The 24326-nt window shown below is 37.8% G+C and overlaps 1 protein-coding gene across 1 annotated transcript in view; it reads left to right on the top strand.

Moving 5' to 3' along the window:
* The window catches only part of LOC125231436 (Down syndrome cell adhesion molecule), a 292377-nt gene that overhangs the window by 251072 nt on the left and 16979 nt on the right, over positions 1-24326 (top strand). Inside the window, 3 exon segments of the mRNA XM_048136898.1 lie at positions 1159-1333; positions 16713-17120; positions 20424-20554. Coding sequence (XP_047992855.1) covers positions 1159-1333; positions 16713-17120; positions 20424-20554 — 714 coding nt within the window.

Genomic DNA, 24326 nt, shown 5'->3' with positions numbered 1-24326 from the left:
TGTATTTGTGTGATGAGCACAGATCCTGAGTCATGTATGTTTTCTATGTATAAAAGTATTTGTATATTTATATATATCGTTATCTGAGTACCTGCAACACAAGCCTTCTTGAGCTTACCGTGGGACTCAGTCAATCTGTGTAAGAATGTCCTATAATATTTATTTATTATTATACAACTTTCAAATCAAGGGTGAATAGACACCTTCCGGGCGAGCTCGTTCCAACGTAGGCCACGTTTTCGCCTCGATTTAGTCTCTATGGCCATGAGTAAGCCCATTTATAATATCAGCAGTCTCAATATATAAGCCTTGCTATTCAGCATCTTTACTGTAGGCTTAGCACATGATGGCCCCGGAGAGTATGTCGCCGTGAGATATATGACACGTCTTCTTCTAACTGTATTAATGACATGGTAGTATCTCGCGGCGACATACTCTCGCGGCAATCATGTGCTAACCCTGCTAGGTCGTATAGAACTAAGAATGATCAATAGCAGGTACATAGACATTTGTAATTTAAAGATCTAAATCGCAAAGATTTACTAACTTAATACACTTAGGCTTATCTAATTTTCCCTAATGGTTGTAATTTTCGTAATAATTGGTGTACATATTTGCCGAAAATTCCACACACCTACGTAAAAAGTTTGTTGAAGGAGGATAGTGACCGTATTCCAAATTTTCCGTGACATTTTGGACTAATTATTTGAAATGGCCTTTCTATACATTGTATACTCGTACGAAGCGTTCCAAAAAGCGTTCAAAATTTCAAAAAATTACATCATTTAATGATAAACCAAGGGTGTTCCACAAATACCTATAGGTTTTAAATACCTTTGTAGTACGGATGCGTGGCCAAACTGGTCACTGGCCAGGCATACAGCCCGCCTAATAGTAAGCAATTTCTGTGGCCTATAGACGCATTGAACTCGGTGTTACATACATGCACGTTGCCGACCCTGTCACTCCACACTCTCTTAGCTCTATTATAGTCATTTGGGAGAATGAAGAACTATACCTATTCATTAATTTGCCCTCTTACACAAAAAATCTTATATTGACGCAAAAATTGGAAATAGAGCCGACTCCAGATAATAGAAAAAGTCTTAGGTGGAAGAAGTAAAAAATCTAGGTCTTAACATTCTCCAATATTTGCAGGTTCTGGACACTGTACCCCTCCGCCTCTCCGGGGCCTCGTCGACGGCGCAAGAGGCCGTGTTGGAGTCCCCCGCCCCCCGCGGCCCTCGGCCCGAGGACCCGAACCCCCGCCTGCGGCTCAAGCTCTGTCTCCAGATCAACCAGGAAGTCTGCAGCGAATATACTGAGGCTGACAGTAAGTTCTTGTTTATTATTTCCTGAAGACAGTCCCCCGCCTCTGCGGGGCCTCGTCGACTACAAGCCAAGCGCAAGAGCAAGAAGCCGTCTTGGAATCCCCCGCCCCCCGCGGGCCGCGCACCGAGGACCCCAACCTTCTGTCAAACCCAATTTTCTGCCAAATAAAAATGTGTGGTCATAGTGCCATCTCTCGACACAGGCTTAAAACTTTTGAACCTCAGTTTTGACAATGTGGCCCATATTCTTAACTTGGTATGTTTTAAAATTTTCCAATATTAATAATAGAGCCATATATTCGGCCGAGAGTCAACCAAATATATAGCGCCATCTAGGCGAGCGTACATTTAATTACCTTGATGGTTGTGTTGTACGTCTTTTCCTTAGACTTTATCTGTCTATACGGAGTTACATAACATAATACACGTCTTTGGCCCGAATATTTGCTTCTGTCATGAGTGTAAAATATTTATGTAGGTATTGTAGGTAAATACCGCCGCGTATAACTCAATTTGACCTTAATTCATTCTATATTGATTTAAACTAACACGATCCTCACTCATATTATTAAATATACTCATATTATAAAACGTAAGTTTTACGCGATTAAGTCCCGTTTTAATTTAATTCATTTTCATTACCAAACCACGTCAAAGTTCGTTCACCCGTCAAATATTTAAAATTGTTTACAAAATTTACTCTTCAAACATTTTATCCACATTCATTTGGCTAAAATGTAAGTAATGGGTAGAATGTTGACTAACATTTTGTGAATATCTTGAACCAAATTTAACACGAAAGTGTCCGCGTAACAAAGCGCTCTAGACTGTAAACAAGAAGTATTCAGGAGCAGATACTTAGGGACTCGGTTCACACTTAAGAAAGCAGTTAACTGGAAGATATTTTAGGTTACGTGGAGCTTGGTCGGCTAGAGGAGGACAACCAGTATAGGGTACAGTCAGTATCAGTAATTCATAATAATCAGGGAGCGTACTTTTCATGCCGATGACATTAATCTGACGTCACGCTCCATATAGGGTGATCCCAAATAGTTTTATTGTAAATTATTAATCATTAGTCGTCAATCATTTTAATCGTATACAAATTACTTCAAATACAGTAGTCCATTTACATGTGGCATAAATAATACCTACTTGAAATGTGAAACGTGAATAAAATTATTTGATTTGTTTTAATAAATAAATTTAATTAAATAGTATTGTTAACAACACATTACAATAAATACGTAGAAAAGAGAATTTCTCTCTAACGTAAAGCACACCATCCTTCTTGCATTCATTACCATGCAAAGAAATTCATAACTTAAAATGATTGATGACTAATGATTAATAATTAACAATAAAATAATTTGTGATCATCCTATATGGAGCGTGACGTCAAATTGATGTCATCGGCACGAAAAGTACGCTCCCTGATAATAATTTATTGATAATTTAAAATTATGTCACTAAACACTGATTTAAACTTTCACGAATTTTACACATATTTAAAATTGCAAACGGGACTTAATCGCTTATTACTGTTTTAAACACCAACCTCCGACGTTTCAAGGACGGCATTGTCCCCGTGGTCTCGGAGCAGACTGGCTGAAGTTGACATCAACATCTTCTAGCTGTACGAGTTTTTCGAACTACCCGCACTTGGTCCTGACTAAAGCGTGACGTCAAATTGATGTCATCGGCACGAAAAGTACGCTCCCTGATAATAATTTATTGATAATTTAAAATTATGTCACTAAACACTGATTTAAACTTTCACGAATTTTACACATATTTAAAATTGCAAACGGGACTTAATCGCTTATTACTGTTTTAAACACCAACCTCCGACGTTTCAAGGACGGCATTGTCCCCGTGGTCTCGGAGCAGACTGGCTGAAGTTGACATCAACATCTTCTAGCTGTACGAGTTTTTCGAACTACCCGCACTTGGTCCTGACTAACTTGATCAGTTTGTGTGCTAGGGATGTCACCCTGTCGACACACAACACTCACGACACTTTCGCTTGAAAAACTGAATATGTCACTGTACTACAGTACTACTAGTTACAGTGCCTATTTACATTTATCATAATTATTATTTATTTTAATAATCCATACTTCCATACTAATATTATAAATGGGAAAGTGTGTGTGTCTGTTTGTTTGTCCGTCTTTCACGTCAAAACGGAGCGACCAATTGACGTGATTTTTTAAGTGGAGATAGTTAAAGAGATGGAGAGTGACATAGGCTATCTTTTGTTTCTTTCTAACCCCCCACTTCCCTAAAATAGAGGGTGAAACTTTGTATGGACCATTCCGCAATTTTGGAATAAAACGCGAGCGAAGCCGCGGACAATAGCTAGTATAGTATAGTTGTAGAACGCTCCAAAAGCATCCGACATTCTGAATAACTTGTTTGAATAATAGAGATGAAGCTATTTCGCGTCAAATATGGTGATCATTGTTTAAACAGGCCAAGTTCGGATACACTAGACACACTTACCCGTATTGACCTTACTTAAGGCACAGTATAATAAAGAGTACTATCGTACAGTATGGCCACTCCCGCTTCCCGTTGAAAGCGCCGCCCACCCTCTCTCGGTTACCTCACAGTTACCGCCTGTCAAAAACGCGAACAGTCGACCTGTCATATCTCACTCATACAAGCATGGTACGCGTTCACCTACACGAACTTAGACTGTGTGCTAGGAACGTGCCTCTTTCATATATTTGATCGCCAGTGTCCGAGGTGTGCTTAAGGTAAGTTGAGCAAATGCAATGTAATAAAAATATTCCGTTAAGACCCGAAAAACTTATTGATACCTGCCAGGATTTGAATAATAGAAGTATTACAGTTGCATATTGCGCTTTAAATCTAGAAATAAAAATGTAGTTTTAAATTATAGCACAAATAAAATAAAATAAAAATAAAATATTCTTTATTGCAACTATAAGGTTACGTGTATATACAATATTGGTCCCTGGCTCTCAAAGTAGGTCTCCCTGTGTCTCAAGAGCCAGTTACCTCTATATTTATTATTCATATTTATTCTGTCCATTAATGGAGCGGTCCGACATTGTGTCAGTTCATTTTAAATATTAAGTGCAAAACCTGGTTTAATGTTAATATTTTCCGGTGCGGTATACAAATTATTTGATAATAATAAACTGTTTACAATTGAAATAAAACTATGGAAACGGATTAAATCGCGTATAATGAATTTAAAATACATCCCGACGTTTCGAACTCTTTACAGCGTTCGTGGTCAACGGGTGACTGAGGAAAAATTAAAATGTGCAAAAGCTACCCACTTACAAGAAATATTAACGAACCATGACCACAAATAATATAGATTTCTAAGGCAGGTTCACACAGTAGCACCGATTGTTGAAAAAGTAAGAGCGAATCGACTAGCATGGTATGGACATGTAATGCGGAGGGATGAAAGGCATGTGACGAGAAAGGTATTACGAATGAATGTGGAAGGTGGTGGAAGTAACGGGAGGGGAAAACCGAAGAAGAGGTGGATGGACTGTGTGAGACATGATATGGAACTAAAACAAGTTAATGATGAGATGACGAGTGACAGAGATGTATGGAAGAGAAAGACATGCTGCGCCGACCCCAAGTGACTGGGATAAGGGCAGGAGAATGATGAAGGCAGGTTCACACACTATTAATAAAGCCAGTTATACAATATTCAAAAAATTTTACCATTACTCTGTTAAAAAAAATAATAATTAACCAATTAATCTACACAAATTTTTTTTTTTTTTTTAACAGAGTAATGACAGTAGGTAGACAATATTATGTTTACAATTGATTAAGCTACTTTACAAAAGCTTCCTACCGTAACTCCGGTAGTGTTTCTATGACTAGTCATAAAGTGACGGCTCGTTTAAAAATAAGATTTCTTACCTACATTATACTCATGCGCAGATCCATGGGCTGGCATGGGGCATGGGGTCATGACCCCCCCCCCCCCCTGGAGCCTAGGCTGGCCATACAAATAGACCACGTGACTCCCCCCGGGGGGCCTGGGCCTTTACCACGTGACCCCCTGGGCACGAAGCTGGATCCGCGCTTAGTATGATAGTAGCGCTGGTAGCCTAGCGGTAAGTACGTGCGACTTTCGTCTCGGAGGTCGCGGGTTCGACCCCGGCTCGCACCAATGAGTTTTAAGGAATTTATGTGCGAAATGTCATTTGATCTTTGGATGCTGATACGCAATAATGTGTTATTCCACATGAATTTTGCAATAAAACGTCAACTTTAATCGTCAAATTTTTGAGTTGTCATCTTATTGCGAAATGAATGTGGGATGACACATTATTCCGTATCAGAATCCATTTGCCAGTCGCTTTTCGGTGAAGGAAAACGTCGTGAGTAAACCGTACTAATTCCAATAAGGTCTAGTTTACCCTTCGGATTGGAAGGTCAGATGGCAGTCGCTTTCGTAAAAACTAGTGCCTACGCCAAATCTTGGGATTAGTTGTCAAAGCGGACCCCATGAGCCGTGGCAAATGCCGGGATAACGCAAGTATGATAGCAAAGCCTGCCAAATCATTTGTAATTTCATAGAAAAGAGCCAAAAGTCACGAGAAATTTGACGATTTTGTCCATACGGCAACGGCAACATTGGTCTCTGTCCAGCTGTCCACATGGTTTGGATCACAGATATCGAAAGGAAGGAGATCGAATTTTCCTAGCGATATTTATTGACTACGCCTGTCGCACGTTCTTTAACCCACACCACAGTATAATAAAGAGTACTATCATACAGTATGGCCACTCCCGCTCCCCGCTGAAAGTGCCGCCCACCCCCTCTTGGTTACCTCACAGTTACCGCCTGTCAAAAATGCGAACAGTCAACCTGTCATATTTCACTCATATACAAGCATAGTACGCGTTCACCTACACGAGTTTAGACTGTGTGCTATTAGGAACGCGCCTCTTTCATATATATTTGATCGCCAGTGTCCGGAGGTGTGCACACACACACACACATACAACACACTTACAGACGCACGCTCTACTGGGCTATTCCGCAATACATATGTACGCATTATATCCATGTCTGTGTACATCAGTGGCGAGGCGTGAAAATTTTCGTTGGTAAAGCCGGAGGGGTTTTTGGAATCTGTTTTGTATGGACTTCTACAGATACTAGAGAATTTTAGGCAACCCGTTGGGAATCGAGTTGTATCGACGCCCCGCCACTGGTGTACATGCGAATGACCAGCGAGTCGTGTTATCATGCACGCACACAACGACAATAGGGATGACGACTACATAAAAAAAGGCATTATGTTTAGTCCGTCAGTTAGATCGTGCAAAAATACTGAACACATATTTTTCGCTTTTTCTAATTAATGAAAAAATACAAAGATATAAGAGCATCAAAGTTCCGGAGTGGGGGCTTGTGACGTCACTTCTAAGTAAAAATTGTACCTAGGCGTGACGTCTAGCAAAACTTCAACGCACTGTACCGTCGTCATTTTACGTTTACGAGAAAACAGAAAAAAATACGTGTCTAATTTTTTTTGATAATCTAACTGACGGACTAATTAGTTTTTTTACCTACCTATTGCATGCTCAATGAGCTAACAAAGCTCTCTAGAATTATTTATTTATGTCCTGAGTAGAGATGCAACGAATAGTTGTTTGGCCGGATACCGGATACCGAATATTCGGCCCAACCATCGGCCGAATATTCAGTATCCGGCCGCCGAATATTCGGACAGCTGAATTTTACCTACAATACCTACAATTTAACAAGGGAGCGGGCGCGTTGTCGTGCAGGTTTTGACTTGTTAACGTAGTGAACTTCGCGCGGAGTCCATTTTTAGGGTTCCGTAGTCAACTAGGAACCCTTATAGTTTCGCCATGTCTGTCTGTCCGTCCGTCCGTCCGTCCGTCCGTCCGTCCGTCCGTCCGTCCGTCCGTCCGTCCGTCCGTCCGTCCGTCCGTCCGCGGATAATCTCAGTAACCGTTAGCACTAGAAAGCTGAAATTTGGTACCAATATGTATATGAATCACGCCGACAAAGTGCAAAAATAAAAAATGGAAAAAAATGTTTTATTAGGGTACCCCCCCTACATGTAAAGTGGGAGCTGAATTTTTTTTTCATTCCAACCCTAACGTGTGATATATTGTTGGATAGGTATTTAAAAATGAATAAGGGTTTGCTAAGATCGTTTTTTGATAATATTTATATTTTCGGAAATAATCGCTCCTAAAGGAAAAAAAAGTGCGTCCCCCCCCCCTCTAACTTTTGAACCATATGTTTAAAAAATATGAAAAAAATCACAAAAGTAGAACTTTATAAAGACTTTCTAGGAAAATTGTTTTGAACTTGATAGGTTCAGTAGTTTTTGAGAAAAATACGGAAAACTACGGAACCCTACACTGAGCGTGGCCCGACACGCTCTTGGCCGGTTTTTGTTTAAGTAAATGTTTATTTTTTTAAGGGCTATGATTATAAGTATTACAACCGTAAATGTTTTTTTTTATATTTAATTTGTTTACCCCAAAATCATTCAATAAAAAAATGCACATCCGGTATCCGGCCGGATAGTACGTCACTATCCGGCATCCGGCTATATATTAAAGTAAGGACCGAATAGGCCGGATACCGAATAGTAGCCGAATATTCGGTGCATCTCTACCTGTAGTCCTGAGGTTTGTATAGGTATAATCATCAACCCCATTTTGCCCATTTTGGGGTTTTTCTTGCATGAACACTCTCGGTCGTGGCATGGCATAAATTACTACAACTTTCACGATGACTACCTTGTAAGCGACCTATATAAAAGTGCACTTCCTAGTAAATTTGATAAAAAGTGCAAGAATTCAATATAAAACTGCAATATTGCGTTAGCCTCAAAGGGAACGAACCCCGTAGCCGAATGGCATTTCTGCGACGCTAAAAGCCGTATAATGCAATCTATCTCTATCGCTCTTGCTTATTGGCGCAACAGAGCCATACTGAATTTCTGCGGAGTTTGGCGTCGCAGAAATGCCATTCGGCTACGGGGCCTGTGATCATAAAATATCGCTTCAGTCTTGCTTTGAGCAACTATTAAGGTTGGCACAACTTCACATCTCTTTGTACCAGTACCAATATAGTACATTACGATACAAGTGCGTAAAAAAGGAATTTCCTTTTCGCACGTGTATCGTACGACGTTTTTCAGTACAGATGAGCCTACAAAGTTTCGACCTAGCATATAATGAACCACTTCTCGCACTAGTGCGTAAAAAAAACACCATCTGTACTGAAAATAAAGTTTCAGTACAAAGCAAACTTTAAGGAATTATTATTATTGATTCTGTGAGGATAGACATACCATAAAGCATAGGTATAGCTTGTTATTGGCTGTTGAAGACGGAAATATCCAAACATTTTATCAGCTGTCAGCTGTGACGTATGTTTACAGCACTGCAATTTTCATATTACGTGCCCTTGTGAGCGAGGTAAATGTTCGACCGCCGGCAAGGAAGCAACTACCTATATTGCGGTGCGGTATTGTAGGAGTATATGTATTAGTCTGACTAAGTGCACGTTCATATTTATACCTATACCACAGTATAATGAAGAGTACTATCGTAAAGTATGGCCACTTCCGCTCCCCACTGAAAATTCCGCCCACCCCTCTCGGTTACCTCACAGTTACCGCCTGTCAAAAACGCGAACAGTCAACCTTATTTCACTCATACAAGCATATTACGCGTTCACCTACACGACTAAGACTGTGTGCTAGGAACGCGACTCTTTCATATTTGATCGCCAGTGTCCAAGGTGTGCCTATACTAGCTTTTGCCCGCGGCTTCCTCGCGTTAGAAAGATACAAAAAGTAGCCTATGTCTCTTTCCATCCCTTCAACTATCTCCACTTAAAAAATCACGTCAATTCGTCGCTCCGTTTTGTCGTGAATGACGGACAAACAAACAGACACACACACTTTCCTATTTATAATATTAGTATGGATTACTAGGCAGTACTGTAAGTGATGTACCTACCCGCCGCCTGAATGTAATTCAAAAAACGCCACGCCCGCCACGCCGCCGCCACGCCGCCGCCACGCCGCCTGGGGCGCGTCTTACGTCCTTCCTATACAAAATGTACTGAGGAGACGTTTTTTGAATTACATTCAGGCGGCGTGGCGGAGACGTCCGTTGCGCGCCGCGAGACACGCGACGCCTAACCGGCACGCTGCTTTAAGCGTGCGGCGTGGCGGGGCGTGCGGCGTACATGTCAATCAATTGGATGAATTGGATTTCATACAAGTGTCCTGAGTCAAAGCTGCATAGGGGGTGGGCGCACGCTTAACGCTCCTCTTGATAAAAAAGGGCCTTACACTTTGTTAATCACTTTCAGTACTGCCTAGTAATCCATACTAATATTATAAATGGGAAAGCGTGTGTGTCTGTTTATTTGTCCGTCTTTACTGACGTGATTTTTTAAGTGGAGATACTTGAAGGGATGGAGAGTGACATAGGCTACTTTTGGTCTCTTTCTAAAGCGAGCGAAGCCGCGGGCAAAAGCTAGTATTTTATATAAAAAAACAGCAGCTGCCCGCAGATCACCGTCAGTCTAGCAGTTTTCTAAGTTAAGCGGTTTAGAATGTATTTTTCCCAAGATTCCCTACGGAGTTTGAGGTTAAGCATGATGTTTCCAGGCTATGTTATTATAAAACAGGTATGTTTTATCTGTAGTTGAGTTGTTATTTCTTATATACAAATTAAAATGTCACTCAATGAACATGACTAATGATCATAGAATCTTTATATTTTAAGTAACTTTTTCATAACTAACTGTTTCATTTAATCTGAATGTAAAAACCAAATAAAATATATAAGTAACAATATTGTTTAAACAAACTTCCAATATAGTGTTTACTTAATTGGTTAATGACTTATTTGTCATATAATTCGGTTAACAACCAAGGTTATTTAATTGTAGTAAATAGGTGTAGGTAAATATTTACTAAATTATTCATCGATCTAAGTTATCGGGACTGATAACTCTCAAGACTAATCTTTTTAAATACATATGCATTTTACAAAGTATCAATAACTCTATTTCCATTATAAATTATACAGGAATCAAATGCGACTAGCCAAACTGGTTTGCAAATTAATATTCAAGACTGAGCTTTGATACCTATTCTAGAATAGATCCAGACCAAAGACAAATCCGTATGGATAGATAAAGTCTAACAAACGAAACTCGAAAAAGTCGGAACCATCAAGTAAAATGAAGGGTCGGCTAGATAGCGCTACACTTTGGTTGGTTTGATGGCGCTAATTTTAATATTTGATAATAAAATTTTAATACATATCAAGTTAAGAATATTGGTCAAATTGTCAAACCTAAGGTTCAAAAGTTTTAATCCTATCGTATGTCGGGAGGAGGCAATATTTGCAGACTACACATTTTACTTTGACAATAATCCATCCATACTAATATTATAAATTTAAAAAAGTGTGTGTGTGTGTGTCTGTTTTTGTCAGTCTTTCACGGCAAAACGGAGCTACGTACATATTGACGTGATTTTTTTAACTGAAGACAGTTGAAGGGATAGAGCGTGTCATAGGCTACTTTTTAACTTGACTGTGTTGTCACATCTCGGACACTGGGTGATCAAGTATATAAAAAGGCGCGTTCCTAGCACACATTCTAAGCTCGTGTAGGTGAACGCGTACCATGCTTGTATGAGTGAGATATGACAGGTCACTCTTCGCGTTTTTGACAGGCGGTAACCGAGCGGGGGTGGGCGGAACTTTCAGCGGGGAGCGGGAGTGGCTATACTGTACGATAATATTCTTTATTATACTGTGGTGTTGTTTTCGCCTGATTACGTAAAAGTATATTTTGAAAATATGTTTTGCTGTTTGTAAGTCATAATAAAAAATGGTAATATTTTATTTCAGTTGATTGGACAGTACTTATTCATATAAGACAAACTTTAAATAAAAACCGGCTAAGAGCGTGTCGGGCCACGCTCAGTGTAGGGTTCCGTAGTTTTCCGTATTTTTCTCAAAAACTACTGAACCTATCAAGTTCAAAACAATTTTCCTAGAAAGTCTTTATAAAGTTCTACTTTCGTGATTTTTTCCATATTTTTTAAACATATGGTTCAAAAGTTAGAGGGGGGGGGGGGGGACGCACTTTTTTTTCCTTTAGGAGCGATTATTTCCGAAAATATTAATATTATCAAAAAACGATCTTAGAAAACCCTTATTCATTTTTAAATACCTATCCAACAATATCACACGTTGGGGTTGGAATAAAAAAATATCAGCCCCCACTTTTCATGTAGGGGGTACCCTAATAAAACATTTTTTTCCATTTTTTATTTTTGCACTTTGTTGGCGTGATTGATATACATATTGGTACCAAATTTCAGCTTTCTAGTGCTAACGGTTACTGAGATTATCCGCGGACGGACGGACGGACGGACGGACAGACAGACATGGCCAAACTATAAGGGTTCCTAGTTGACTACGGAACCCTAAAAAGGGTCAAGAAGAAGCCTATATCTCAATCCTCTTTGCTCAGACGTCTTGACCATTTAGCTGTTATTGATCTATTCTGATGGTAATAGTCCGTAATTGGAGTTATTGCTCTCATAGACCACGGCGCATTGATATTGACAGACATATGACTTGTCCGGACGTGTATCCTGCTCAAGGAGAATCAATCTCTGGAGCGCAATATCAGTATCACAGTATCCATACTAATATTATAAATGGGAAAGTGTGTGTCTGTTATTTTGTCCGTCCTTCACGGCAAAACGGAGCGACGAATGGTCGTGATTTTTTAAGTGGAGATAGTTGAAGGGACGGAGAGTGACATAGGCTACTTTTCGTCTCTTTCTAACGCGAGAGAAGCCGCTGGCAAAAGCTAGTAAGGAATATTTGGGACTAAATTGTATTTGAAAATACAATAGAAATATAATACGTTTATTAACACCACGTACATACAAAAGAAGACATACATACATATGAAAGTAAATATGTACAACCAGTGAGCAACGCTGATTAACAAGCAAAAATAAATTTAAAAAAGATTTATTAAAAAATTTGGTTATACAAGTTCTCACCCCAAAAGTTGCTAAATTTTAACCGGGTTCCAGGGATTGATTATGTGCCTCTATATGTATATAGTTATTTGCAGTGAGCAAATAGCCCTTTTGCTCACTGTTTTTAAGCAGCAAAGTACGCTTATTTCAGCTACTGAAACCTCTATAGTAAACCAGATGAAATTAAATTAACTTCATGTTGAAAAAACAAAAATAACCTTTGTTATTGATCATTAATTATAGACACCGTAGCGCACCTGTACGTTCACACTGTCTTATAAATATGTATGTTCAATCATATCTTAATGAGTACAATGAAGCTATCATTATTTTAAGCTACAGAGTGGGACTTTTGTTGGGAACGGGATGTTTTGATAGCAGTACTACATTAGTAATTTTATTAGGAAATAGTCTTAATGTAGATAAGCTTAGCATAGATAAATTGATGTCCACACTAAATGTTATTGAAAAATCTGGTGTGGGGAAAATTATATTATGTGCACTACCTTATGCAGAAAATGTATCATATGACTATAATTGTAAGATAGCTTACTATAATTCTTTAATGTACCATGCCATAGCTGTTAATAAAAAGTACCATTTCTTTGACTTAAATAAATTCATTGAGCGCTTCATGCTAGCTCCACGGAAGGTATTTTTGCCAAAGAAATTATTTGTATATTTAGTGGAGTTATTGGCCTTCAATATTGAGCCAAATAGATGTAATAGTGTTATATATAAGTCTCAGTCAGCTGACAAAGCCAAGGACCCCATGCCTCATTTAAACTAGATTGTAAGACAGCGGAAAAACACCTGAATATGAACGTTGTTCACCAGAATATTCAGGGTTTTTCCAGCAAAGAATTAGAAGTAGGATTATTTTTAGATAGTAATAATGTTGAAGTTATGTGTATTACTGAACATTGGTTGAAACAAGAACAGTTGATATTTGATTATGTTAATTTTAAATTAGCTAGTTTTTTTGCCAGAAAATCTGCTGCTCATGGTGGCTCCCTTATTATTGTTAAAAATTGTATGAAGTGTAAAGAGCGCAAAGATGTTGTAAAATATTCCATAGAAAGAACTATAGAAATTTCATGTGTTGAATTAGACAGATATATTATTGTATGTGTTTATAGACCACCATCAGCTGACTTCAGCATATTTGAATCTACAATGGAAAATGTTCTGAATTTAGTATGCAAGGGCCAAAAACATGTTATTGTATGTGGAGATTTTAATGTTAACTTGCTCGAGTCATCTAGTAATACTGTTAAAATGTTCTGTTTGTTTAAATCATTTAATTTATTTAATTTATTTCTTGAACCTACCCGGGTAGGTGTGACTAGTGCAACATGCCTAGATAATATTTTTTGTAACTGTGAATGTATAGATAAGAAATTATTTAACTGTTTTCATTCCGATCACAGCGGCCAAAGGGCAGCTTTCTTAAACGTTATTCATGATACTCCACAAACAATAACATATAGACCCATTACTGGATCTCGCTTGGAATCATTCAAAAATGAAATTCTACATAGTTTGTCTATAATACCATTTTCGCATTATGACTGTAATCATTTGTATCAAGATGTTTTCAATGTAATTCTTAATCAATTTAATAACAATTTCAAAGTGAAATCTATTAGTGGGTCAAAAGTTAAAACAAAGTTTAGTGAATGGGCTACTGTAGGTATTCACAAAAGTAGAAAAAGACTTTATGAACTTTATGGTGAGAGAGAGCTGAACAAGAATTCAGAATTCCTGGACTATGTAAGAAACTACTCAAGAATCTTCAAGAAAGTGTGTTTAACTGCCAAGAAAAACTTTATTAGTTCTAAATTGAAAGTGTCGGACAACAAAGTGAAAACAACTTGGAGTATTATAAATAAAGAAGCTGGTAAATGTAAATCACGCGATTGTCAAGTCAACATTGTATCAGATAATCAACAAATAGTGTCGAACAGCGATGTTGCCTCGGCATTCGAAGATTATTTCTCAAATATAGCCGTTAACACCACAAAATGTTTACATTCTTCTGCGGCTCAAGCCCATTCATTACTTTGTGCTAATGTTAAGAAATGTAATAATTCATTTGAATTTAGTCAAGTAGACTCTGTAAATATTGTTAAAACATTCAAGTCACTCAATTTAAAGAAAACGGAAGACTTATGGGGAACATCAGTTAAAGTAATTAGTCATGTCATAGATATAATAGCACCTTACTTGGCCGTAATATATAATATTTCAATTTCACAAGGCACCTTTCCAGATCTTATGAAATGTAGCAAAGTCATACCGCTTTTTAAATCGGGTGATTCGAGTGATATAACCAATTTCCGTCCCATATCAATACTTCCTGTACTAAGTAAAGTCTTTGAGAAGCTAATGTTAAATGATCTACTGGGACACTTCAACAGACATAGATTACTTACAAGCAAACAGTTCGGTTTCACAAGGGGCCGTTCCACGACCGATGCTGCTTCGGTACTCATTAAACATATATATAATTTTTGGGAAAATTCTTGTGATGCAATTGGCATATTTTGTGATCTTTCAAAAGCCTTTGATTGTGTGGATCATGGAACGCTCATTTTGAAATTAGAACATTATGGTTTGTCTATAAATGCCCTAAACTTTATGTCTTCTTACCTTAGCAATAGAACACAAACAGTAGTTGTTAACAAAACTCGCTCTAGCGGGACTGTAGTCCAATTAGGAGTGCCACAAGGCTCAATTTTAGGTCCATTCCTGTTTTTGGTTTATATAAATGATTTGCCATGTATAGTGAAAAACTTTTGTGAAATAGTACTTTTTGCTGATGATACATCACTGCTTTTTAATGTTGACCGAAAATCTACGGATTACAATGTAATTAATAGCACGTTAGCTGATGTACTGCAGTGGTTTACTGTCAACAATTTACTTCTTAATTCTAAGAAAACCAAATGTATTCGATTTTCTCTGCCGAATGTTAAACCAATCGATACAAAAATACTTTTGAATGATGAATGCTTAGAGATGGTAGATACAACACTGTTTCTTGGTTTAACATTGGACAAAAATCTACAATGGAGTCCTCATATAAAGAAACTAGCAAGCAAATTAAGTTCAGCCGCATACGCCGTTAGGAGAATCAGGCAACTGACTAATGTTGAGACAGCTCGCCTAGTGTATCATAGTTATTTTCACAGTGTAATGTCATACGGTATTCTGGTTTGGGGCAAAGCAGCTGACATACAGACTATCTTTGTATTACAACAAAAGAGAGCCATTCGTTCTATTTACAACTTAGGAACACGTGAATCAGTAAGAGAACTCTTCAAAGAAATTAATATCTTAACTGTAGCTTCCCAATACATTTATGATAGTATAATTTATGTTGTTAAGAATTTAGACTGTTTCACTAAGAATTCTGATATCCATAATTATAACACTAGAAACAAAAATAAGCTTGCCATAAAGAAGTTTCGTGTCCGTAAAGTACAGAAGTAATTTGTTGGGCAATGCATTCATTTTTATAATAAGTTACCTGACACTGCTTTGAGATTACCCCTCCCAGCTCTTAAGAACTACTTAAAAAAATCATTGATGTTAAAGGCTTATTACAGAGTCGAGGACTATTTGACAGACAAACATGCATGGCCCGAACCAGAAACTACAAAAAACGAATAGCAATTAAAATAATTGTATTATGTATAGAGGACACAGTTCAGATTAGAAAGCACATCAAATATTTTATATTTTATGTTGTGTAGGTAAATTACATATTTAATGATATTGAGATTCATATTATCTTTTTCTTCTATGACAATTTGATATGTTTTCTCTGAAGAAGAACGACGTATTATTAAGCAATAATATAATTTATTGAAATTGATTTCCATAGAGTACCTAGTCTGTTCATATTCTTTGATGAATACTTTTGCATGTTAAATTGTATGTTGTTATTTAATGCATGTTAATTATAAGATGTAATGTTTTGAAAAGAAGTTGCCCGCCGAGTTTCTTGCCGGTCCCATAGTGGATACCCCCTCCCAACTGAGGGGGGACTGAAATCTTCTCGAGGCTGAGGCGTAGGGTTAGAGCCGGCGTAGCTTTATTTGACGTTCATATGCGCATTGTAATATGCCTACTTGAAAAATAAATATTTCATTTTCATTCATTTCAACGACACATCATATTTACTGAGGTGCTTTAATAAAATTATATGCCACTCACTCGTTACGTACATTATTTTTATCTACCGATGTAATTTGTCGTATCTTAACACATATCTTTTTCTCAACAGTCGGCCCGCCCTACATAAAGGAAGCGTCAGCGTTCAGCACGGCCACGCTGGTCGCCATCCTCATCTCCTGCCTAGTCTTCCTGCTCTTCCTAAGCCTCCTCTTCGTGTTCTGTCGCTGCAAACGCAACGAGAACAAGAAAGACAACGCTAAAGACTACGAAATGGATTCGATGCGTCCAGCGATGGTTACGCCTCAGAATCAAGCGCCGCCGCCTTACTACCCTAGCTCCGGGATGGAGAATAAAGCGCTAGAACATTCTATGGAGCTGGCGTTAGCTATGGAGGACTCTAAGAGCGCTGTGTACGCGTCGCAAAGTGGCTACGGGTACCATTTGGCGCCGCATCAGACGATGCCGCACGGGCAGCTGCCTCCGCAGTCGCACCCGCAAAATATGACTAATACTGACTGTAAGTATTCTTTTTAACTCTTTTTTCTACTCCCGTACTGTTATGAAATTATGACGGACATAGCCAAGTATTACGAAATGATTCCTGATTCCATGCGTCCAGCGATGGTGACGCCTCAGAATCAGGCGCCGCCTTACTACCCTAGCTCCGGGATGGAGAATAAAGCGCTAAACATTCTATGGAGCTGACGTTAGCTATGGAGGAATCAGAGGACTCTAAGAGCGCTGTGTACGCGTCGCAAAGTAGCAACGGGTACCATTTGGCACCGCATCAGACGATGCCGCATGGGCAGCTAAGTAATATTTTATAAAAAATGCTATAAATTCTCTACTTAACCTATTTTAGTAGTAATAGTTTCAACATATCAGTGTATTGTGTTATTTGGTCAATTAGGGCAGCTACCAGATTTCGTGTCAGGATGTAAATAAAGTTGTCATGTTGTCAAGCATTTGATCCTAGGTTTTTGAAGCTGTTTTCACTGACCCTATAACAGAATACTGTGAGGTAATAGTTATTATTGAGAGATAGTAGATAAGAATTACCATCGCCTTAATAAATTTAAAACGTTGACATACAGCTGTTTATAGAGATATCTCACCAATCACCATGTTTTCCATGTATAAAAATAATTCTGACAATGTATCTCACTGACTCTTGACTTTCAAAATTCTATTAAGATTACGGTAACTTCCTTGACAAAATTTAATAAATACCCCAAAGCCTCTCGGTTCACTACGCTTGAAAGCGTCACAGACTTCAGACGCCAAAATAATAATGGCGTTATAAACTGAAATAGATCTCATACAGTAAAGAAAAAATGATGAAGCCCGTGGGTGGCATCAAAAATATTTAATTAAATAATTTGTTTTTATTTTTATTTTATTTATAGCGTTGTTTATAAACGCTTTACTCGCCAAGGTGCCTAGCGAACGTCATAATCGCTTACGCTCCCTAGCTTTTCAATCGCCACGTGGCGTCAAAGATTGTAACTTAGGCTGGAACTGAATTAGTTAATATTAGTTTATGGTATTGAGGTAATTTGTGGCAATCCTGATGTGTCCTTATCCACCAATTGTAGTTAAGGTTCTTCTGAAAGTACAACAGATTAAAATATAGGCCCTCATGTGTTAGAGGCGCCCCCTATGCAGAGTTTTGCGTAAGTACCTATGTGTTAATTTATTGAGATTTTTTTCATTATGCTACCGAGGACTAGCCACAGACTACGTGAGACGAAAAGGTACACTTTTATTACAAACTTGGCATGCCTGTCTCCTTCGTGATTAATAATTTATACAGGGTGGAACAGATGAAAGGCATTCGCACACAGGTGTAGTGCGAAATGTGTTTCCTTCGTGTTTTTACGGAAACTCACGAACGCGTCACGCTATTTCAGTTAGTCTCAGTACGAGAAGTATTGACGTTGACCGAACTAGCCAGACAAGTACGAACGTTGCCTAGAAAATAATGTACCTAAGTACATCAGCTGTACGAAGTATAATTTATATAGGATTTACAGTCTCCATGTCACAGTTTCGTTTTCTTTCAACCCCTTATTTGCCAAGAGTGGCACTGAAGCTTTAGTAGTTTCATGTGTTCTGCCTACCCCTTTATGGGATACAGGCGTGATTGTATGTTGTTGTTGTTGTTACAGTCTCCATACTAAGAATCGTACCTCATTAGCGCCACCTATTAAATACTGTCATAACTACACTGATTAGGCCTACTAATTTTTTTTTTCAAAATGTGTATTGGCGTGATACCATGATATTGAAATAAAGAAGCATGACATTTGTTATTATAAAAAATAAAAACGCGCAAAAATATTTGGGTAAAATATGATTTTGGCTACTTCCAGGCTGTGAAACAGCGCCATCTAGTTTTAAGCCTAAAAGGCCCATACATTTCAGGGGTACGCTTTTTTGTATGGGCTTTGTCTGTCCCGTATTATATGATCCTTGGCTACCTACTATTAAATAATTTGACACAAACATTGACGTCGACCATTATTCATAATTATATGTAGTAATTATGTTATTAAAACTGTTAAAAAAATCTTTGAAATAAATCACTCAGTAAATGACGAGGGTATTGACCAATTTACTTAGACAATTTATTTAGATATAATTGAAATGAAGGTTGATAAATTAAGGTAAAGTAGCATACATGTGTAAAGTGTGTGTAGTGTGCATAACATAGTGTAAAGTGTTGTAGGATACACGTACGAAGTATTTCGCAACTCGTATCGATTTAAAATTTAAGTTATCACGGCAATTACTCGTATGAAATAAAGGTGTGTCAACGGGTTATATCGCGTATAATGAATTTACGACAGATAGGCCGTTTACCACGAACGATTTAAATAGTACGAAACGTCGGGTTATATTGTAAATTCATTATTCGTGATAAAATCCGTTTGCGTTTCATGCGAAACTATCGTGTTTACCGACGACAATATTGGTGTCCGTGATAATATAATTATCACTTAGAAATCGGAGTTTTTGTACAGGTATGGTCAACATTTTTTTTTAAAATACATATTTACAAATATATCTAAATTTTATTTTCTTTTCTCTCCGACATTATTGTCCTTTGTAATGAAATTAAAATTACTAATGAAACTTTATGAATATGAAATAAATAAGGTGTATTTTATGTGAAATATCGACTCCATAACCCTCTAACGTTTTACCATGCGACAAAAACTCCGATTCCTAAAAGTCTCCCCAAACCTATCGACGAGGGATCGGCTTGCGTATTCACGGCTTTATTCAGCTTTCCGACGCGTAAGCGTCTTCATACACTGAGAGAAATTTGCATTGTGAATTTAACAAGTTCGACTTGTTGCGGGTTTATCCGTTTGAAACAAAAGTTAGTAAACGGAATAAATCACAATGTTGTTGAAACAAGTCGAATTTGATCGAACAACAAGGTCAAACTTGTTAAAAGATATTTGATTGAATCAGGCAAACATATGTTTAAAACAATATGAGTCATTGCTTTTATAAAATCGACTTGTTTATTCAAATAATATGAAACTTGTAGAATATACTAGTTACACTTAACAAAATCTAACTTGTTTGAACCAATGAGCACGTAGGCGCTATTTAAACCAAAAAACTTGTTGAACGAACATGAAAACAGGTTGTTTTTTCTCTCAGTGTAATACCAGCGATTTTTGGTCGGCCAGTGCCGACTCCTCGTTGATAGGTTTGGGGAAACCCTAATTATCACCACTAGTTTCCTTTCCAAGATTCGCACTTGTATCGTATCTGTGCTAATTCTTATTTTTTTTTATTTGTCCAGGGGTAAACATGGGCTACATAGAGAACAGCTATACCAACAGCAACAACGGCGGCAGCGTGAACTCCCAGGACTCCCTATGGCAGATGAAGATGGCCGCGGCCAACGGCGCCATGACACACCCGCCGCACCAGGTTAGTTTTACCATTTTTTTTAATAGTTACATTACTATTATTATTTATTTATTTTATTATTTATTATTTATTTAGGTTTGCCAAAAATTGGTTTAAGATAAACTTGCTCGAGTATTCACCCAATTACAGGCAAACACGGCATGCATGTTTTAAAATTTTTCTTAATCCTAAGTAGGAACTAAGTTGAAATGGAAGTATACATCTAAATTAACTAAGTTTACTATACTATAGTATACTATACTATAGGTACTATAACAGCAGTTACTGACAAACTTAAGACTGTTCATAAGTATAGGCCGTACTAATCAACTTTTACTAATGGATCGACCACGAAATCCAAAGTCGCACAACCAAAATGAACATTCCGCCAATTTTTTTTGCGATGTCGGGTTTTGTCCGATAGTGAAAATTGTTCAATATACAATGTATTTACCTAGGTACCTATTAATTTGTCCGGTTTTCAGTAGTTAGTGTTAACACCTTGTATAAAGTTTTTTTTATACTACGTCGGTGGCAAACAAGCATACGGTTCGCCTGATGGAAAGCGGTCACCGTCACCTATAGACGCCTGCAGCTCAAGGAGTGTCACGTGCGCGTTGCCAACTAGTAACTTCCAAGGAGGGTTTGGGTTGCCGACGACTCAAAGGACAATAGACTGAACAAATTAGTAATTTATATAAATACCATATATTAAAAAGGAAGTCGACGAAGTGAAAATGTCAATTGAGTCTTTCCAAAAGGCATTATTTATTAGGCTCAAAAATAAATGAAAACTAGAACAACTTCGAAAATATTTTTATGCTGTTAGAAGATGAAATACGCCTTAAGGGGGTTAAAACTGTGCTGTGCATAAACAAATAAGCAAATAACACTTAGCTTGATAACTTAGAATAAACAATTGGGATCCCTTGAAGTGTTTTCGTAACTTCGGGGAGAACGCTAAATCTGAATAAGTAATTGACATTCATTTATGCCTAAGCAATCATTTGACTTAAGGCGCAGCACTGTAGTAAAATAATACATGACGATACAAGTGCGGAAAAAAGGAAGTTCGAAACAAGTGGCGATAAATTATAACACGACCGGAGGGAGTGTTTTAAATCGACACAAGTTACGAATTTTCGCACGTGTATCGTACGACGTTTTTCAGTACAGATGGCTCTCCGAAGTTTCGACCTGACATATAATGAACCACTTCTCGTACTATTGCGTAAAAAAAGCACCATCTCTATTGAAAATACATACACGTGCGAAAAGGAAATTCGTAACTCGTGTCGACACTCTCCGGTGGTGTTTTATTTTATCGCCACTCATTTCGAACTTACTCTTTCACACTTGTATCGTAATGTACTATTTTGGTGTAAATCTGGTCCGCCTCTATAATTCCTTCATGTTTTGGCGTCTAATGAAAAAAGTTTGCCCACCACTGATTTTAATGTACAAAATAACCTAACCACAAAATTAAAATTTTGAAAAAACCCCCGACCGCGACGTAGTAGATAGACCACAGATGTCATATATACCATAGATCAAGCAAACGTATCTACTTAGCGTGTCAAATGAACTCAGTGAAATCCACTGAGTTGTCCGTCTTTACTCGCAGCTTGCAGCTTTCGGGCGTCAATTTTTGTAAGTTGAAGTCAACCAAAACATAAAAAATGCCTCGTTACGTACAGGCAAGAATCAACTTCAGTACAAAATTTGACACGCTCGGCCCCTATACAAATATATGAATTTGTTTCTTCTATCTAAATTAATTTCTGTGAGATAGACCGATTTTCCGAAACATGACTAAGAACACTCCCGACTTACTCAGCTTTCAGACAAAAACAACTAAATCCAAATCGGTTCATCCGTTCGGGAGCTACGATGCCACAGACAGACACACACACAGACAGACACACACACACACACACAGACAGACACGTCAAACTTATAACACCCCTTCGTTTTTGCGTCGGTGGTTAAAAAACATGATGCCCGCAAATTCATGGTAATTAATTAACAATTTTCCAAACAACGATCTTCCGCATAATTATAGCCTAAAGCCGGGAATACACATGCCTTTAACTTGCACACTTGCATAACAGCTGCTCGTGCGTGCCAGCTATTGTATTGTGTATACACTAACTGGCATGCCTGTATCTGGCAAACAAGTAGATCGCAAGCAATTTGATTTACTAGCATGCAATATGAGGGAGGGGACGCGGGGGCTGCGAAACTGGCATGAGTGAACGCTTGCGATAACTGTAGGCATGCCAGTAGCAGAATAGTACATTTCGTTATAAGTGCGAGAAGTATGTCATTACTTCACGAGTCCCAAGACATTTTGCTACGAGCGGCACGCGAGTGACAAAACTCGAGACGAGTGAAGAATGACATTCTAGCACGTGTGACGAACGACGTTTTTTAATACAGTTGCGAAAAAACACTACTACAACGAAATAAAACAATAAACAATCTGAACTCCCAATTTTCGCATTGACATTGACGCATTTTTTGACGATTCAAGCTTTGAAGCTTTTAAACTTGCGTTTATTACGGGCACTTTTTGAGCAACTGTATTAAAAAATTGTTTATGTGGTCCGCGTTTTTTTTTCGGGCAGTTTAGTGTTCGTGTCAAGGTTGTATTATATAAAAGTTACTTTTCTTTCGTTTTCTTTTGAATTATTTTCTATTCAACATGTCACGATGGGGAGATGAGAAAACGAAACAGTTTATTCACTTGTATAGAGAATACGAATGTCTCTGGAACCCGAGTAGTTCTCTTTATAAAAATAAAATTGCCCGTGTCAACGCCTACACCAAAATTGAAGAGGAATTTAAAGTAACTGTAAAATAAATTTAATTAAAAATAAAATAAAAAGTTATTTAAGTACTCTACCTACCATCAAGAATTGAATAAAGTGCAAAAAATCAAAAACGTGCATAAACCCAGTTTAACATGGTTTAAGGAGATGGAACATCAAACTAAATCAAATCAGTTCAATTTATTCAATATTTATGATTTCTAAATCATCATTTATAGGTAAAATTTATCAGCCAGCTTAAGACATCAAGTTAAAATTTGTATGAAATTACTTTGCACTCTTGTGGATAAAATGCAATTTTGCCATCTGTTTTGAATAAGGGTTTAGAAAAATGGTGAACTAGAATGCAAGTGTGCCAGCTAGAGTCATGTGTATACAGATTAGTAATACAGGCATGCAAAGACGCCAATTGCATGCAAGTTTAATTTGCCAATGTATACACTGTGTGCCAGTTACTTCTACATGCCATTAACTAATATGCAGGCTACTGATCCGTTTTACAGACATGTGTATTCCCGGCTTAACAAGTTATTATTTGACTTGACCCTCACCGCGTTGCGGATTTTTAGCTGAACTAATTTATTTTACTGGCAAGGATTACTATTTGACACCCGTCGTCGAAAGTCATCAAATGTCAGTGATGGAAACGAGAAGTAAATATTTTAAATTTTCTAACGGTTTCGTCGCAGTTTTGCCCAAAATAATGATAATAAAAGTGAAAATAATTATACTGAATGTGATAAATTACGCACAACAAAAAAGGATGAAGAATTTCACAGAACTTCGATACCAATGTTCTGAAATCGGTTGTTGACACGTCCAGTAGGTACTGACGGTTTATAGTGCGGTTCTCCTGTATTGATTAATTGGTTTCGCGATTAGCCTAATATATTTTTAATTCTTTGTTGAGGTGTCTGTAGCTCTGCCGTGAAAAGTATTTATAGAATTAAGGAGGCCGTTCC

This window comes from Leguminivora glycinivorella, chromosome 1 (genome assembly GCF_023078275.1).
Source record: "Leguminivora glycinivorella isolate SPB_JAAS2020 chromosome 1, LegGlyc_1.1, whole genome shotgun sequence".
NCBI lineage: Eukaryota > Metazoa > Arthropoda > Insecta > Lepidoptera > Tortricidae > Leguminivora > Leguminivora glycinivorella.
This window is presented reverse-complemented; position numbering and strand designations above follow the sequence as displayed.